The sequence below is a fragment of the Solanum lycopersicum genome, chromosome 3 (assembly GCF_036512215.1).
Source record: "Solanum lycopersicum chromosome 3, SLM_r2.1".
In the NCBI taxonomy this organism is placed as follows: Eukaryota; Viridiplantae; Streptophyta; class Magnoliopsida; order Solanales; family Solanaceae; genus Solanum; species Solanum lycopersicum.
The window spans coordinates 53,766,608-53,785,191 of NC_090802.1; the positions used below are offsets into that span (position 1 = coordinate 53,766,608).

The window sequence follows — 18,584 nt, forward strand, 5'->3', positions numbered from 1 at the left end:
ATCGGATTGATACGTTCCAACATACTTTAGGATCGAATGGCCACGTTCTGGCAAGCTAATTGTTTGGATTCGAATTTCGTAAGAGGACCAATGATGTGATCAGCATGTGTAATGTGTTGTCGAACTGTCATGTTGATAATGTTATATATATTGATATATTATGCATGTGATTATAATGTTCGTTTAACTTGTTTATATTGCACTAGTGGGATAATTGTGTGATCCTACCAATACACAGTGGTTGTGTACTGATTTTGCACTTGATCTTATTTTTGTTGAGTATAGGGAATCTTCAAGCGACTATTGACAGGCCTCACTTAGGAGACTAGAGATCATCACATTGACTTCAAGGGTGAGCCGCATCTTCCGGGCTGCCATGGAGTTCTCTTTTGTCTATGTCCACCATTTTTAGACTTAGGCATTGTTTTAGATAGTTGAATAGTTCATTAGTTAAGGATGTATCCTTCTTGTTTAGATTTGTGGATCTTGTTAGATGTTTTGGTACATTGACTTTCAGATTCTAGGTATTTAAATTTCACATTTGTTAGTTAATTAACTTGCTTCCGTAACTTAATTTACTTAGTTTTAGTCTAGTTTCTTGGCTTGGGTTGTAGTAGTGATTCTTTTATTGTAGGCATAATGTGAATGCCAATAATGAAGGTTTGGATCATGACATGTATAGAGCAGATCTTCAAAACGGTTACAAATTTTTTGTAATAATGAATGAGTTTTGTTATATTTTTTCTTACTTTGTCTAAATTAGATATACTTCTTTAAAAGTTTTCTATTAGATGTGAAATGAATGGTAAGGGTCCATCCATCAAATTAAAATCAAGTAGGTGCCTGCAAGATCTGATAGTTTGTATCATATAAGGTCCACAACAACCATATGGACAAACAAGTTGGTCCAACCTCGATCATTACTATTAAAAGGTTCATGAGAATGTAAGTCTTTATTTGCCCACAAGTTTCACCACCACTAAAGACAATCCAGAGGGAAAATAAGATTTGTAAATAGGTTAATGAAGAAAATTTTGTCTCGAGATCTAAAGCCGTTAGATAAGCCAAAATTGTTAGGTTCTAGCCCAAGCTGACCCAAACACAATGCGAAGGTATGACAAAATGAAATAATCACCTCATCGATTGTGGGGTCACCAAAACCCATTTAGAGTGGGCATGTATAGACAAATGAATTACCTGTCTTCGAAGACGTAACATTCTTAGTGAAAGTCTTTGAAGAATGACCCGAATTTCATCTTTTGAACACCGACAATCAATGCGAACATTAAAAGTATTAGATTCTTTTAAAAAAGACGTGCAATTGTATGACTGCTCTATCTTATGTCCTGAAATGGTTGAAGGGTGACATCATGAAATCATCTTGAAAGCAATATGTCTCGGGGACAATATTATCAACTCCAAGTTCAGAAGGAACTCTATCTCTTCCTTTTTCCCTTTTCCTCAAACCACTCTCTAGGTAAGAAAACTTCGCATGATCAAAAGAAGACAAAGGCATTTTAGGTCATGATCACGGAACATGAGATGTAAGTTTAATTTACATAAGAGTAATAGAAGGGTGAGCCTGGGAAAAGATATGGAACTCTAAGGATGAAATTCAGAAGCATCAAAATAAATTCTCCAAGTCGAGATTAGTTGAAATGAACATAAGAATCCCAATTTATTAAAATCTAGAGAAGGAAGAAATTATTGTCTTGAGTGACACACTTATATTTTATTAGTGATTGAGTTATGCATAGAGTAGCATTTAAGATGATGGGCCAAACACTTATTTTCTCATAAAGATATTCATTGTCAATACCAACGAAAACATCCCGCTTCTCAGCCACATTTGGTGCCATACAACGAATAATGAACGAACTACTTATATTTAAAAAAATAACTAAAATGCGTGGAAGCATGAGTAGAGAATTAGATAATGTTCAAACCGATGAATTCGGGGAAGCAATGAGATTCAGCCTACAAAGAATTCTCAATGATGTGCCAAAAAGGTAAAATAAATAAATAAATATGTAAAAGTCACCCTACAAATGGCCTAAGAACGACGGACGAATATTAGTTGACACCGTTAATAGCATTGCATGCCCCATGATCAACATCCATTGGGTGTAGTACTTTAGGACTTGAGTGGGGCTTTTTCATTGATTGATGCCTACCTTTGTAATGTATTCGTACATTTGGAAGGGCAACCTAATTCCAAGCAACACTTGAGATCACCATATATATTTTCTATGCTCCAAGCTTTTATTATTGACTAATTCTTCATTATATTGAATTGATCCTCACTAAATCGTTCTTGAGCTGAAGCAATCAACACCAAATTCAGCTCTTATCTATATCCACAAAGCTTAAAAGCTTACTTCAACTTTACATTTATTTACTTTAACATTAATAGTCTTGTTTTATCTATTAAAGAATAACAATATTCAATCGCTAATAATCAAATTTTATGAATTAATTATTAGTCTCACATAAATTCAATGGTACAATTTGAAAGTCAAGAGCGGGGTGAATTAAAATTACCTTCAATCGACTTCCTACTCTAGTCAGCGACTCACCTGCAAATCGACTTCCTACTCTAGTCAGCGACTCACCTGCAAGTTAGTAAAACAGACAACAGTAATGATAACTTGCAATAAGTAAATAACACAAAGTGTTTTTATACTAGTTCATATCACTGATGTGGTGCCTACTCCAGTTCCCTTGGGTTACAAGGGTTTCCTTAAGAGCTTGTTGAAAACTTGGGTGTTACAGAATGTTACGATTAAGATCCCTTCTGATGTGCAATCATACCTTCTTCTTTGACACAAACCTAGACTCACATCTTTGTTACTTTTTTCTTTACAATTGTTCACTTAAAGGTGTACAGAGTTTTATGAAAGATAAAAGAATTTTACAATATAAGTTCAAGTGAAGTGCATACTTCACAACTATGGCTAAGAGAGGTTTATATAGAGTGGAAGATTGTTGTTCTATTATGGAAATCCAAGGGTGTTCAAATTAAGGATCTTTAGATTGAATCCTTGATTGATTTGCTGAATCATATCCATATCAGGTATATGAATAATTAAATCAATTCCTTCCTTTGTTAGATGATCTCATTGAATCTTGGTTGATGTTGGTAAATTTCATAATATATTCTTTCCTTCCTCCTTAGTCTGATGATTTATAGTAGTTTCTTCATAATATACTCTTTCCTTAATTAATTAAGGGGCTATCTCTTTCCTTGCATCTTGATTGATATTCGCAATCTGCCAAATATATTTTTTCTGTGATGAACAGGTTTACTTGTTCCCAAGTGTTTGTGCACATTCATTTGAATCCCTTTCCATTCATGTTTTGATCAATCTTTCCTGATTGATTTCCTTTTTGGAATGATGGATGATTGAAACAATCTTTTAGATTGATTGTGTGTTGATGCATTTCCATGATTCTTGCATATTGTGAGTTCAATCTATTCCTTAATTGGTGCGATCCTTTTTTGTGTACCTTCTCTTGATTATGCGACATGAGTTCAGTTTGTCATTATTCAAAATATCACAAGTTAACAATCTCCCCCTTTTTGATAATGACAACAATTAAAATTATTAAAACGAGTTTAGTTTGACTTCCATGTTCGATTCATGTTCACCCTTGTTGTATGTCTAATGTGTAAATTTCCCGCATGCTCCCTCTTACTCTATGGTAAGGTTAAATATTCTCCCCCTTTGGCATAGTAAAAAAGGAAAACAAAAAAAAGGATAGGCCAAAAGAACACATAATTATAATGATTACTGAGAGAATACTTTGAGGCGGTGATCACATTCTTCTAGAATGATGCACAATATATTTAGATAGACAAATAACACTAGTATTATTGCAAAAATAGATACTCCCTCAAAGGATAAATGATAGTCGAGAATTTGATGCATCATCCAAAGTAGTTAAGTGCCACAACTTTCAACTGCCAAATACTCAGATTCAATAGTTGAGAGGGCAACAGAGGTCTGTTTCTAGGGAATAAGAGATTTTCCCGAAAATTGGCATGTTTCACTGGTGCTTTTTATATCATTTTTATCACCTGCGAAGTAAGTATCTGAACATCCAATTAAATCAAAACTTAAAAAAAAAGATATCATAACCCCATATCAGAGGTTCCAATGAGATATCGAATAATTTGTTTCACGTGTGAGATGGGATTCTTTTGGAGCAGATTAAAATCATGTGCATTTGCAAACGCTGAACATGATGTCTGGTCGACTAGCAGTGAGATATAATACAGATTCGATAATTCCTCTATAAAGTTTTAACTACTTTTCCTGTTGTATCAAATTCTAGACCAGTGGAGGGACTCATGGGAGACCCAAAGGCTTTTCCCTTTTTCCATTCCAAACTCTTTGGTCAACCCTTTTGCATACTTACCTTGATTTATAAAAATTCCTTTATCTAACTGCTTAATTTCAAGACCAAAAATAATGAGAGCTCGCACATAAGACTTATTTCAGATTCACCTGGCTTTTTTCGATATAACCTTTCCATTTTCATTCAGTTTTTAAAGACTTGGTTTCTATTACTGAATATTCTTAGATCTTTTAGTAAAAGTCTACACTTGAGTCTTTTTAAATTGATCAAGTTTTTCTTTCATTGCACTGAATATTCTTAGATCTTTCAGTAAAAGTCTACACTTGAGTCTTTTAAAATTGATCAAGTTTTTCTTTCATTGCGTGTATTCACTACTCATCTTTCATAGCTTCATTAGTTCGTTTTGGTTCCATTTAGGATATGAGAGCCAATGAAGCTTGTTTCTTGATTGGATTTTGTGAACTGATTTTCCTATAATGAAGTTTTTAGGATAGTTGGCATTGTGTCTCTATTCCGTGGGAATATTTGCTTTGTCAGTTGGAATAGTCGACTCTGCCTCTGCAGTAACTGACTCTTCAATGAGATCTTCAGTGGTTGAAACATCTTTTGATAGTTTGAACGAATTAATTTCATCCTCGCCTGCTTCACTTTCCTGTATTCTTGGATTAGTGTCATAAAAAATAACAAGGACAGATTCTTCAACATTTAAAGATCTTTTATTAAAGACTCAAAAGACCCTGCTAATAGATACATAACTTACAAAAATGCCTTTGTCACTTCTTGGATCAAATATTTCAAGATAGTTTACCATTATCGTGGACAAAACATTTGCAACTAAATAGATGAAAATAGATGATGTTAGGTTTCGTTGCTCTCTTAAGTTCATGCAGAATCTTTTTTAGTATAGGCCTGATAAACCACATTTTTACCACTATTTTGCTTATGTGATATGTTTTTTTACATGTCTAAGCTTTCGATGCCATATCCAAGGATCGCTTAAGATTCTACTAGATCACATGATGAGCTAAGGGTTATAGTTCCAACTCCAATTACTTTTCCTTTTGCATTATCACTAAATCTTAAAAATCCTCAAGCAATGTTTTCAATAGTTTGAAATTTTTCTCTTTCCACACGTGTGTTTGGAGCATCCACCCACATTTCTTTCTTATAGGTTTTTCTGGTATGCTCCTGCAAAACAAGTAGATTAATTTCTTTTTGGTACCCAAGTATTCTTGGGTCCTTAAGGGTTAGGATTAACAACTTTTGATCTCCAAATCTATTTTCCAGAGGAAAGTTTTCTACAGTTAAAAGATTTGTGACCAATGTCACCACAAGTATAACAAGAGAAATTAATGACAGTTTTAGCAAAATGATAACAGGAATTAGATATAGATCTTTTGAAACTTTGATTAGAATATCTTCTTCTGTTGAAAGTATATCAGTTAGATCTTACAGAGTTATGACTAGGAGATTTTCTAATATTGTTCAACTGTACTTTTACTTTTTCCAATTCTTGTGCTAGCAAGTTGACTTCAATTTGACTTGCTTCGAGAAGAATCTGTCATTCTTTCTTTTCTTGAGCAATAAATCTTATTGTGTGCATCGATTACTTTTTGTAATTCATCATTAACCATGTCCAAAGAGTCTTGTAAGTCATTACAGTTAGAAAATTTAAAAGATCTTACCTCAATTGTTTCACTTAGTGCCATGAAATATATTTTGACGGTTTCATCATGATCATCTTAAGATATTTATCCTTGACTCTAGGCTTCGTCATTTCTTCGATTATTTCTCCTTCTTCGTTCTGGGTAGTTTTGTTTGATATGTCCTTATTTTCTACAATAGTAGCATCAATCATCATTTCTTTTGAATTCATTGTTATTGAATTCCTGTGGAGGTCTCTGTCTTCTTTTTCTAAGCATTTGTTTGACTCCTCTATTTATGAGAGTCGTTCCTTCGCTTTGATATTCATCAACTTCCTCTTCAATGTCAGATGTCTCAATCATAAATGTCACAGTCTTTTTTTATCATCCTTATTATACTTGTTAATATGATTTTGTTCATAGGCTATTAAGTTTCCTCTAAGTTCATCGTAAGTCATTTTCTGCAGATCTCCATCTTCAAGAATGAAAATTTAGTTTCCCAAGCCTTAGGGGGGACTACTAATAAGTTTTCTAACTTGTAGTGCATTTGAATACACCATTTCAAGCAATTTGAGTTCGTAGACAACTTTACTAAATCTCAAGAACATGGATTCAACATTTTCATCTTCGGCCATTTTGAACAACTCATATTCATTTACAAGTGAACTGATACGAGCTTGCTTTATTTTATTAATTCCTTCATAAGTCACTTCTAGTTTGTCCCACATTTTTTTCTCAGTTTCACATGTTGATATTTTATCATATTGTGCTCCACTCACTGCACAATATAACAAACTTATAGGTGCATTAGTTTGAATTACTACTTGTTGTTCCCTACTAAAATCAAATGATTCAGGATCAAATGGCTTTTCTACTGCCATCTTTTTCAGTCAAGCCTGAATAGGCTTCGGGTCCTTCTTGATTACTATTCATGCTTGATGATTATTTGAAGAGACAAAGATTCTAAATTTGTCTCTCCAGTGAGAGAAAATGATGTTCATTAAAGTATGGTGGTCTGTGTGAGAAATGTCTGTCTTGAAGTAACGCGCCAAGAATTAGATAATGTGTCATCAGATCTTTGCTCACGTTTGGTAAGCATCGAGGTAGTGAGACCTGCTCTGGTACCAATTGAAAGTCAAGAGGGGAGTGGGTGAAATAAAAGTCCCTTCAGTCGACTTCGTACTCTGTTCTGCATGTTAGTAAAACAGACAAACAATAATGATAACTTTCAATGAATAAATAACACAAAGTGTTTTTATACTGGTTCGAATCACCGATGTGGTGTCTAGTCCAGTTTCCTTGGGTTACAAGGATTTCCTTAAGATCTTGTTGAGAACTTGGGTGTTACGGAATACTACGATTAAGAGCCCATATGATCTGCAAATCAGACCTTCTTCTTTGACACAACCTCTACTTGTATAACCTACACTCAAATCTTTCTTTCTCATTTTTTTACAATTGTTCACTCAAAGGTGAACAGAGATTTATGAAAAATAAAAGAAGATTAAAATATAAGTTCAAGTGAAGTGCGTACTTCACAATTTTGGCTAAGAAAGGTTTATATAGACTGGACGGTTGCTGCTCTCAAGGGCGTTCAAATCAAGGATCCTTAGATTGAATCCTTGATTGGTTTGTTGAATCATGTCCATGTCAGATATGTAAATAATTAAATCAATTCCTTTCTTTGTTAGATAATCTTCTTGATTCTTGGTTGATATTGGTAACTTTCAGAATATATTTTTCCTTCCTCCTTTGTGTGATAATTTCCTTAGATCTTGTCTGCTATAGCAGTAATCTTCAGAATATACTCTTTCATTAATTAATTAAGGGGGTGGCTCTTTCCTTGCATTTTTGTTGATATCCGCAATCTGCCAAATATATTTTTTCTTTGATGGACAGGTTTGCTCGTTCCCAAGTGTTTGTGCAGATTCATCTGAAATCCCTTTCCATTCGTGTGTTGATCAATCTTTCTTGATTGATTTTCTTTTTGGAATGATGGATGATTGAATCAATCTTTTAGATTGATTATGTGTTGATCCATTTCTATGGTTTCTGCAGATTGTGAATTCAATCTATTCCTTGATTGGTGCGATCTTTTTTCGTGTACCTTCTCTTGATTTCCTGCAATATGAATTCAGTTTGTCATTATTAAAATATCATAAATTAACACTATTTTCGTCGATATACAAGTTCACATGTGCTAGCATCAAATATAATAAAACATTATTTTTTATGTAATATATGAGAGGGAAAAAGATAAAAAAATACCCTTAAACCATTCGAAATAGCTCATATATACCCTTATACTTTATTTGACTCAAAACTATCCTTTCTGTTATACTATTGGGTCAAAAGTACCCTTCTTATTAACGGAAATTGCAAAATGCCACGTGGATGCCACATTGCATGCCAATAGGATTTCACTGCTACGTAAACTAAATAGAAAGGGTCAAAAATACCCTTAAACTATCCGAAATAGCTCATATTTATTCTTAAACTATATTTCGGCTCAAAACTACCCTTCGTGTCAAACTATTGGATCAAAAGTACCCTTCTTATCAATAGAAGTTGTTAAATGGCATGTGGATGCCACATTGCATGTCAATAAGGTTCCATTGCCACATAGACTAAATCCCTAAATTCTAATTACTTCCCCCCTCATTTCATTATTTCCAGATATGATATATTCACCCGTTCTCCCTCATTTCGCAGTTTGAATTTTATACTTTTCTTCGTGGATGAGTTTCAAAGTGGATATTTATGCTTGTATGTTAGTAAATATTTTTTCTTATTTTGTTATGCTTATGATTTCAAAGCATGACAGTTAGGATTTCACAATTTTCCCCTAATTTCGCAGCTAAGGCTTCGTAGCTTTCTTGGGGGCTGAGTTTCAAAGTGGATATTCATGGTTGTAGGTTAGTAAATATTTTTTCTTATTTTATTACGTTTACAATTTCAAAGTATGATATCTAGAATTTTACAACTTTCCCGTTTGTAGACAATAAAATTCACGTCGAGAAAATAATAATCAGGAACGGAAAATTATAGCAACAATCAATTTATTATTTCAAATGCGAGTGTTACAATCTCTATGATTCCTCTGAATTCTCCTTTCAAATATAAATTCAAGGGTTGTAAAGCTTGATCTTGAACTTGGGATTTATCTTGATCTTGATCTTGGACTTGAACTTCAACTTAGAGTTGAACTTTATGTGAACTTTATCTTGATCTTGAAGTTGAACTTGAACTTTATCTTGATCTTGACTTCTAGTTGAATTTAAGGGCTTCGAGCTTGATCTTGAATCCGACGGTCTTGATCTTGATCGTTCTTGAAACTTGAATGCTTGAATTCTTGAACTTATAGAGAAATCTGCAATTTTTTATCCACGAGCTTTCTCTAGCTTCTTGTTAAAATTATTGGTCCTCTTTTCTAAATTATAAGACCCCTATTTATAGTTTTAGAATAGAAGAGTTGCAATTGGAACATGACATCCTTCGACCAATCAGATTTAAGTGAAATATCATATGGGCTTTATAGAGCGGGTTTTAATTAAATTCATGTTTATCTGAATTTAAATAATTAAATCAATTATATTAGTCCATAATATTAATTTGAACTAATTTATTTATTAATTTAATATAATTCAAATCATTTAATAAATTTATATTTAATTTTTAAAAAAATGATTACACCGTCATTTCGCGTCCAAGGTTTCATAACTTTCTTCAAAGTGGATTTTCGTGGTTTAAAAAAATAATAAAATAAGAAAAAAGTTTACTAACCTATAACAACGAATATCCACTTTGATACCAACCACGGAGAAAAGTATGAAACCCTAGCTGTGAAATAAGGGAGAAGGGGTGAAATTGTTTCTAAAAAATAATGAAATGAGGGGAAAATGAGTAATTAAGATTTAGGAATTTAGTCAATGTGGCACATGTGGAATTTAACAACTTTTGCTAATAAGAAGGTCACTTTTGATCAATGAGTTTAACGGGAAGGGTAGTTTTGAGCCGAATTATAATTTAAAGGTATATATCAGTTATTTCGGATAGTTTATTATACTTTTGACCCTTTTTCTTTTAATCTATGTGGTAGTGGAAATCTATTGGGGTGACATGTGACATTCATATGGCATTCACATGATATTTAAAAGGACACTTTTTACTCAATAGTTTGACAGGAAGCGTAATTTTGAGCCAAATTATAATTAAGGCTATATATAAGCTATTTCAAATAATTTAAGGGTGTTTTGATACTTTTCTGTATATGAAATTATCGATAATGTATGCATTAAAAGCAAAAAAAAAATGATATCATATACACGTTTGTCGGCAAGGACCACCATAATTAAAATATAGTAAAAAAAAAAAATGAAATCACCACAAATAACATAGGAAAAAACTAAATACAACAAAGATATATAGTTGCGTCATATTTTAACGTCATAAAGCATACGTCAAATTCTAGAAAGATAAATAAAAATGTCTTATATTTCTACTTTAATTTCTTAGTTGGGTTTGCTTCCTTGGAGCTTCCTGTCATGTTCTTATCTCTTTCCTTCTCACTCTCACCCACCATATATAAACTATAACCCCATCATCACTTCCTAAATTCTCAGATCTTATAATAACTTTTTTTTTTTAAAAAATGGAGGATTTTCTTGGTGAAAACCCACATAATAGATTGATAAAAGAACTTGTTGAAGGAAAAAGTTTCACTGTCCAACTTCAAACTCTACTTAAACAACCTAATGAATCAGTCTTAGCTGAAGAACTTATTCGCAAAATATGGGGATCTTTTACTCAGGCTATTACTGTGTTGAATAGTTTGGGTAATTCCGATAATAGTTTAACCCAGGGCCAGATCGAGGAAGTTGATCAACCCAATTCCGGTTCTGAATTGAAGAAGAAGAAGAAGGAGAAGCAAGACCGTAGAGGTTGCTACAAGAGAAGGTAATTATTATAGTACTATTAGTTTAACTTTTGTACACTCATCGTTTGCATAGTACGTATATATAAAGTAGTCCTAGTTAAGATAACTTGTTTGTAAAAAGTGTCTTAGTATAAATTTTTACTATATGATAGTGTAATGAAACAACTTTTAACTATATCGATATGATCTATCGATGTCCTAACACTTATATCAAGGTAAATTGCCTTTCTTTTTACGGATGAATGTGACTAATTTTTATACTATCAATGACTATTATAGTTAAACTCATGAAAAGTAGGATGAATTACCTAGTTAAAATACACTTACAAATATATATTCATTAGTTAGATCTAATTAATTATATGAAAATATTCTTCATTTTCAATTGGTATATATGGTACTTGTATGTGTAGCTAGCTAAAAAATAAAGAACTAAAATAAAAGAATAATACTAAGTAACCCCACTAACCCTTATAATTTTGTGTATGCAACTTGGATTATATATATAGATCTACAAGCCAAGGCAATTTGAATAGTCAATTGGATATCTTCTGCCAACAAGCTAGCTATACATTGTTTACTGAACACACAAGTCACTTCAAAGTTGAAGCAAGTTGCATATATAATTATTTATAAATGTAATTATCAATTGTATACAATTATTTTTGAGCTTTTATATATGTATGTATGTTCAATCAAACGAGAGAAATTATTTTTGTATTTGCAGAAAAACTTCAGGTTCATGGATGAGAGAATCTGCAACAATGAATGATGGTTGTGCATGGAGAAAATATGGGCAGAAGAAAATACTCAATTCAAAATATCCTAGGTATATATACATATACACTCCAATAATCTCCAAGTTAATTAGGTCCATAATTTAAATGTGTGGGATAATTACTAATTAGAGGTAGTTTGGTACTGAAATAAGAAACAAGTTATTTATATATTAATTTTTGTATAATATATATGATGTTTGATTGGTAGGTTAAGGTAGAAACTAAGTCATTTAAATATATGAAGGTTATACATCGTTTGGTTAACAATTTAGAAACTCAAATAACTAATAGTACATGTTTAAGTTATGACAAAATCTATGTATCTTTTTATACATGATAGAAGATGGAATAACTAATACATAAATAATTAATTAGTACCTGCATAAAAAAATAACATATAGATTCTCTCTGAAATAATCTCTACATTACTAGTAACAGCATATCAACACTGAATATTCTAATTTTAATTTTGAATATGTTATTATTGTCCGTGTATATAAATTAAATTATTTTCTGATGTGATGATATAGGTGCTACTATAGGTGCACCCACAAGTACGATCAAGAATGCCGGGCCACAAAACAAGTTCAAATAATCCAAGAAAATCCAATTATAATGTATCACACCACATATTTTGGCAATCACACTTGCAATCCAACAAAGATTCCAAAACATACATACAATAATCATGCTATGGTAAAGCATAGTGACTCAACAGTACTAAAAGAAGAAGAGGAAGAGGAAGAATCCAAAGGACAAAGTGATAATGCATCATCAATTGTGGATTCTAATTTATGGCAAGATTTTATGCCTTCTTCTCCCTCTGCTCATGATTCCACTATGGCTGCTAATTATAATTCTTCTTATTATGAAGAAATCATATCTAGTCATGATATGGAAGATTGGGCTAAATTTGGTGAAATTGAGGCCATTGAGTTTTGTTGACATATTGTTAATAGTAATTTAGCCCTTATGGGGTATGGCTAATGTTGTAGAATAAAACCTTCGGCTATGTTCTTGGTATTACTTTTAAATGAAAAAAAGGTATATAGTAACTTGTCCCTAGTTGTACTTTTCTACTTTTGTTTTACTTATCTCTTAATTTTTACTGCTTTCAAGTGCATGAGAAGATTAAAGAAAAATATCACAGAAATTAAAATCGGTTTAAATTAACTTACTTTTAATTATTTTAAAATTAAAATAACTGTAAAATATTTTTGGAGTGTTTGAATAAATTAAAAGAGTGTTTACAAACACTTGTTTTTAAGTAAAAAGAGACAAAAATAAGTTGATAATCATAAATTAGAAATCTTCAACTTATGAATTTCTACTTATAAATCAAAAACAATACTCCATCCAAACGGATATAAAACTTCTAAATTAGGTTTAGGATTTAATAATTTGTCAATGTCACAATGCACTATGTATGTTGTTGACGTCTTGTTGTATTACTTAGGAGAGTGTGTTTAGGTTAGCTCAAAGAACTTTTTAGATTACTGTTATATTTGGTAAGTTTCATCAATATTTATTAGCTAAACAAGTAAAAGTTTAAAAGATATCTAATTTAAAAAATGATTACCTTATTATCTCATTCTAATATAATAGTAAATAATTGCTTGGACTTCTTTTTGAAGCTTTTGAACAAGCAAACATGATAGTATTTTATACTCCCTCCATTCGGAGTTATGTCATATTATGCTTATCGAAAGTCAGTTTGATTAATTTTTAAAGGTAAATTGGATCACATTAATTTGATATTTTAAATAAAAAAATTAGATATTCTACAACTATATGAAAAGTACTATAAATTACAAAAAAAACTTACGTATTAATATGATTAAAAAATATATCTTAAAATATTAGTCAAAATTTTTATAGTATAACTCTAAAAATAGAAATTATGACAAATAATACCGAACGGAGGAAATATGTTTTATCTCTGAGTGATATTACAATGATTAGCTATAATAAAACTTTGTTAAACCTTCTTTGATTCCTCTCATATTGAATGCTCACTGGAGAATAATTGTTGATCCCAATATTAAATTAAACATTATTATTATGATAAACTTTTATCATTACCGCCTCCTACTAAACGATAAATCATGCGTTTAGTTTGTAATTTTAAATGGTTGTAATTTCTATATTAAATTTTGCACGATTAAATAATATGCGCCTTAATTACTTACGAACTAGTACTATGTAAATATTATTTAAATAAATAGTTATTAATTTTATGTTTAATCATATATAAAATTTATGTATTTGAATTAATTTAATATTTTAAATTGAGTAGATAATAAATTCATTTTTTCGTGTTATCATTTACCAACTTTAGGGTAATTCACTGTTATTTTACCAAATACATCAACAATTTATTTTAAATTTCAAATACTTATGTCCAAATATATAACTGTTTTTTTATAATATTAAATCCAATAATAATAGTAATAAGCTTTTTAACATTTGGAGTCTAAAAGATACGTTTAAAGTGTCTCTTAGCAAGGGTATATGTTTAAAATTTAAATTGATTGAACTCTATTTTAATCAGAACGGATTGGGGTGGGGTGGGGGGTGGGCAGGGGGGCGGGGGTTTCCTTATTTGGGTTTTGAGTTTTTCTTTTTCTTTTTTAAAATAGTTTATTAAATAAAAGTTAAACGTGATATATTATTTTTTTCTTTTATTCTCTTCGGAATTGTTTGTCATATTGTGCTTATTGAAAGTTAAGTTAGCTAATTTTCAAAAGTAAATTAGATCACATTAATTTAATAATATAAATAAAAAAAAGTTAGATATTCTAAAACTATATAAAAAATACTATAAATTACAATTTTTTGCCTATTAATTTGATGAAAAATACATTTTAAAATGTTGATCAAAGATTTTATAATTTGCCTTTAAAATAAAAACCATGACAAATAATATCAGACGAAGAGAGTATCTGATAAAAATATTATAGTTGATTGAGAGACACAACATATAACCAGAAGGATTTTTAAAATATAAGATTCAAGTGATTGGATAAAACTACGTGGGGCGAAAAGAGCAGAATATTAAAATAGAATACGTTAAAGTATTAATTATACTGTTCGACCAATATATTAAAAATAAAAAAGTACCCTATTATATACGGTAATATCACTATATATTAATATTATTGTATCATATTCATGTATCGGTCAGTGCGGTTCTTCCATTTTATGCAGCATTGGTGCAGTTTCTGATTTAATTAATAAGATAATACTTAAAAAATAAGTATATGAATTTTTTAATAAATTTGATGCAAAAATATAGTAATATAACTTAACAAAATGCTCATAAAATAGAAATAATAATAACAAACATTAAGAGAATGATATATACATAACACAAAGAGAAATTAAGAGAAATAGGAAAGAGAAATAGGGTTCCTATTTTAGATTTTAACATTTTTATAATATGAAATTGTGAACACAAACTTACTGTAAAGTGTGAATTGAAGGATAAAGGATAAAGATAATAATTATTAAAATATCGAGATTAATATATAATATTTATAAACAAATATAAATTACTAGTTTTAATGAATTATTATTTTACCCGATAATTCAATATTAAAAATCAATACCAAATCGATAATCTAATAAACTCTTTTTATAAAATCATTAAAAACCTATTAAAGCAATAATCCAATAACAATAGGCCAATAATATTCTTATCAATTTAATTTTCACACCCTTGCATGAGGGAGTTTGAGATGCCTAAGCAAATAAGCTAGTCAACATACTACTTTCACATCTAAGGGTAGGGTGATAATTTTATTCATAAATATTTTATTTTAATTTATGTATCATATTTTTTATTGAAGAAATTTTTTTCAAAGAGACTAAAAATGACGGTAATTAATAACTCTAAATTTTTTAAGAAAAATATATAAATTTTAGTTTACTTTTAATATTTTATTGATGTCACATCAGTTGAGAATGACGAAATAATATGCATTATTTGAAAATGATATAAGAAGTTTGATAAATGTTAGTAATTAACAACTTGCAATATTAAAAATATATATAAAAATTTAGTTAAATCTTGAAATTTTGGTTGTGCCCCACACACATATATTTTAATGCAAAGTGAGCTATATATATTATTTGAAAATTACGTTTAAAAAATTATAAATCATAATAATTTAAAATTTAAAAAATATATAAAAATTTAGACGACTCTCTAAATTTAAAACATATAAAAATTTGATCGACTCTTGAAATTATATTCATGCTACATAAATTGGGGCAAAGAAAATATTTGAAAATAATATAAATAGTATATAAATAATAATAATTAACAATTTAATATATTTAAAAATAATATAAAATTTTATATAACTCTTATGTATCATATAATTAAAATGAAACAGACATCAATAATGTATATTGAACTCATGCTAACACCAACGTTTATAATAAATAAATAAAACAAATGTTCTACGCCACTTTATACTAATGTGATTATTGTACTATACTATGTTCGCTTGGTAAATTGATAATTTCCCAAATTTATGAATGAATTTCATTTAAATAATCAATTAATTAAGAGCCTATATGGAAGAGTTTAAATACATTAAGAATTTTGATTTGTTATTTTTAACTTAAAAATAGTGTTTGCAGTTTTTTTTATGTTAACCTCAAATATAAGGTACTTAAAAAAATTATTTTGAAATAAACACTTAAATAAAAGTTGGTTCAAACAAGTTCTAAGTATAAACATAGACTTATGTCATTTAATTTATTTCTTCAGGTTAAAATAGTTTTAAAGTACTTTATATTGAATATTTTTTGAGTAAAATAAGAAAAAGCACAAAGACTTATTTTTAAGTCATGATAACAAAAATAACTCAAAAGATACGATTTAAAATTCTTAAATAAACATATACTACAAGATATAAATCAAAGTACTTCTTCGATCAAACACCATATTACATAATAAAGTATTCGTAAGATACTTTTTCATGCTCTTTAGCATTTATTATATGTAGATAAATTAATTTAAAATTCTATCTTTTGAATTAAAAACATTAGCTTCAATAAGTTTTAAAATCTCACATATTATTTTAAGGAAAAATCCTTTTGGCTAGAATGGTAAAAAGACTTATTTACACTATAAATTAGTTTTAAAAAAAATATTTTTATCTTTTTAATTTAAAATTAAATATATTTTTGAAGAAGTCATTCTTGAATCTCTATATTCTTCTATCATATTCCCAACATATTAATAACAATTAATTACATCAATTATTGAAAATTCCATATTCAATTATGTATTATGGAATCCCTACGTACTACAAATTCTATCAAAGAGCACATTGATCATTAAGTAGATTGGATGACCCATAAAAAATTGTTTTCAATTATGTTTTAAAAATAATAATTATGACATAAATAGTAAAAAAAATTATTTTTTGAATAACATTATATTTTTGTTAGTTGTATTATAACAAAAAAATCACTTTAACTAATATTACAACAGATTATGGCCAAAATATTTGTGTTAACTGAATTTACTTAACACAAATTTATTTTATTCAAACATAATAATTAAAAAAATATGTAATTAGAATTTGAAGGTCATTTTAGTAACAAATATAAGTAATGAATCAAAATTTATCAAAACGACCTAATATAGGGATAAAATATGTATGATAATAATATTAATTTCGTTCTCTTTGATTCGACATATATGAACTAAACACACGATTTCTATAATTGTCTATATTTACCGGATCTAATGTATTTTGAGTTGTCATTATCTCAACATTTTATAACTTACATTTAAAAATTATTTAAATATATAGTTAAATTTTATTTAAATATAATAATTTAAAAAATTACTTAATTGGAGGTCATTTTAGTAATAAATATAAGTAATGATTTACAATTCATCAAATCTATGTAATATAAGAGGTAAGTCTTGTTTGATTAATACTATTAATGATCAATACTATTAATATCTGACTCTCTTTGGTTCGACATGTATGAGCTATACGCATGATTTCTATAACTATTGACAATTATAAGGTCTAATGTGCTTTGAGCTGCCATTATCCCAATATTTTATAAATGTCACGACCCAAAACGAGCCGCGAGTGGCACCCACACTTATCCTACTATGTGAGCGAACCAACCAATCTAAACCCCAATATTTCAACCATAATAAACAGAAAATAATGCGGAAGACTTAAGACTCATTAACGAAATCAATTAATAACTTCTAAAATTTAATACTTATTATTCCCAGAACCTGGAAGTCATCATCACAAGAACATCTATCCTCAAATTACTAAATCTAAGAGTATCTAAGAAGCTAAAATAAGTAAAAGAGATGTCTATGTCCAAACTTCAAGACATCAAGACGCGAAGGAAAGAATCCAGTCCGAGCTAGGAACAATAGCTCACCCTGAAGTCTGATTTTTGCTGAAGTCTGGCTAGAGTTGCGGTTGAGTCGAAATCGATGGCACGTTTGCTGCACTCCACAAATAACAAAGAAAGAAACATACAAGTAGGGGTCAGTACAAGGCACAAGTACTGAGTAGGTATCATCAGTCAACTCAAAATAGAAAGCAATATACATCAAATAATATCATAAAATCAACTACAATACTCAACAGATAACAACAACAAGTACCATAACCATTGGCCACAACCCAAGCACATCTACGAGGACTCACGCCTCCATAGCATACTCGTTTGGGAAATAGGTTCTTTAAATTTGAGTATATTAACATAATTCAAGATTCATTCTTTTTACTATCCTGGTGTCGGAACGTGACACTCCGATCTTCTACTACTATCCTGGTGTCGGAACGTGACACCCGATCCACTACTACTATC

General features: G+C 29.7%; 1 protein-coding gene across 1 annotated transcript; it reads left to right on the plus strand.

Moving 5' to 3' along the window:
- Positions 1–10,537: 10,537 nt before the first annotated feature.
- Positions 10,538–12,772, plus strand: WRKY80 (WRKY transcription factor 80). Its single transcript, NM_001365811.1, is given in 3 exon segments — positions 10,538–10,958; positions 11,666–11,767; positions 12,248–12,772. Coding segments are annotated over 3 exon segments (822 nt in total). The 5' UTR covers positions 10,538–10,653; the 3' UTR covers positions 12,663–12,772.
- Positions 12,773–18,584: the final 5,812 nt, after the last annotated feature.